General features: G+C 57.8%; 1 protein-coding gene across 1 annotated transcript in view; it reads right to left on the bottom strand.

The window, feature by feature from the left end:
- EMH_0021820 (uncharacterized protein) overlaps positions 1–666 on the bottom strand; it is a gene marked incomplete at both ends in the record, with an annotated part of 3469 nt that overhangs the window by 2226 nt on the left and 577 nt on the right. Inside the window, one exon of the mRNA XM_013501845.1 lies at positions 17–626. Coding sequence (XP_013357299.1) covers positions 17–626 — 610 coding nt within the window. The remainder of the gene's footprint in view (positions 1–16; positions 627–666) is intronic.

Below are 666 nucleotides of genomic sequence, written 5' to 3'. Positions count from 1 at the left end.
GCCACAGACAGCACACGAGGCCTGCTGCTGCTTTTTTAGGTTTGGGTTGCTGCTGCTGCTGCTGCTGCTGGAGTTGCTGCTGCAGCAGCAGCAGCAGCAACTGCTGCTCCTTATACTTGGGTTTCTGCTGCTGCAGCAGCCACAAAGGAGGAGTAGCAGCTGCAGCTGATGCTGCTGCAGGCAACAGCAGCAACTGTTTCTGTTGCTGCTGCTGCTGCTGCTGCTGCTGCTGCTGCTGCACCGTCAGCATCACTGTGTCTTTCAATATATTATGCATGGAGAAGGCGGAGGCCCAGGGTAGCTTTTCTGCTGCTGCTGCTGCTGTTGCTGCTGTTGCTGCTGCTGCTGCTGCTGCTGCTGCTTGGGATCTGCTGCTGCGGAGCGCAGCAGCAGCAGCAGCAAACAGCTGCAGCAGCAACTCCGTCAGCTGCTGCCACCCCCTATATGCAGCAACAATAAAGACAGCCTCAAGGAGCTCGCAATACACCTCAAGAGCCAGAACTCGCTGCTGCTGCTGCTGCTGCTGTTGCTGCTGCTGCTGCTGCTGTTGCTGCTGCTGCTGCTGCTGCTGTTGCTGCTGCTGCTGCTGCTGCAGCAGAGCCCACAAGTAGGACTGGAAGAAAAACCTGCAGCAGCGAACGGCTTCTTCCTCGGTCCATTCCCTGC

The sequence above is a fragment of the Eimeria mitis genome, genomic scaffold (genome assembly GCF_000499745.2).
Source record: "Eimeria mitis Houghton genomic scaffold, Emh_scaff773, whole genome shotgun sequence".
In the NCBI taxonomy this organism is placed as follows: domain Eukaryota; phylum Apicomplexa; class Conoidasida; order Eucoccidiorida; family Eimeriidae; genus Eimeria; species Eimeria mitis.
This window is presented reverse-complemented; position numbering and strand designations above follow the sequence as displayed.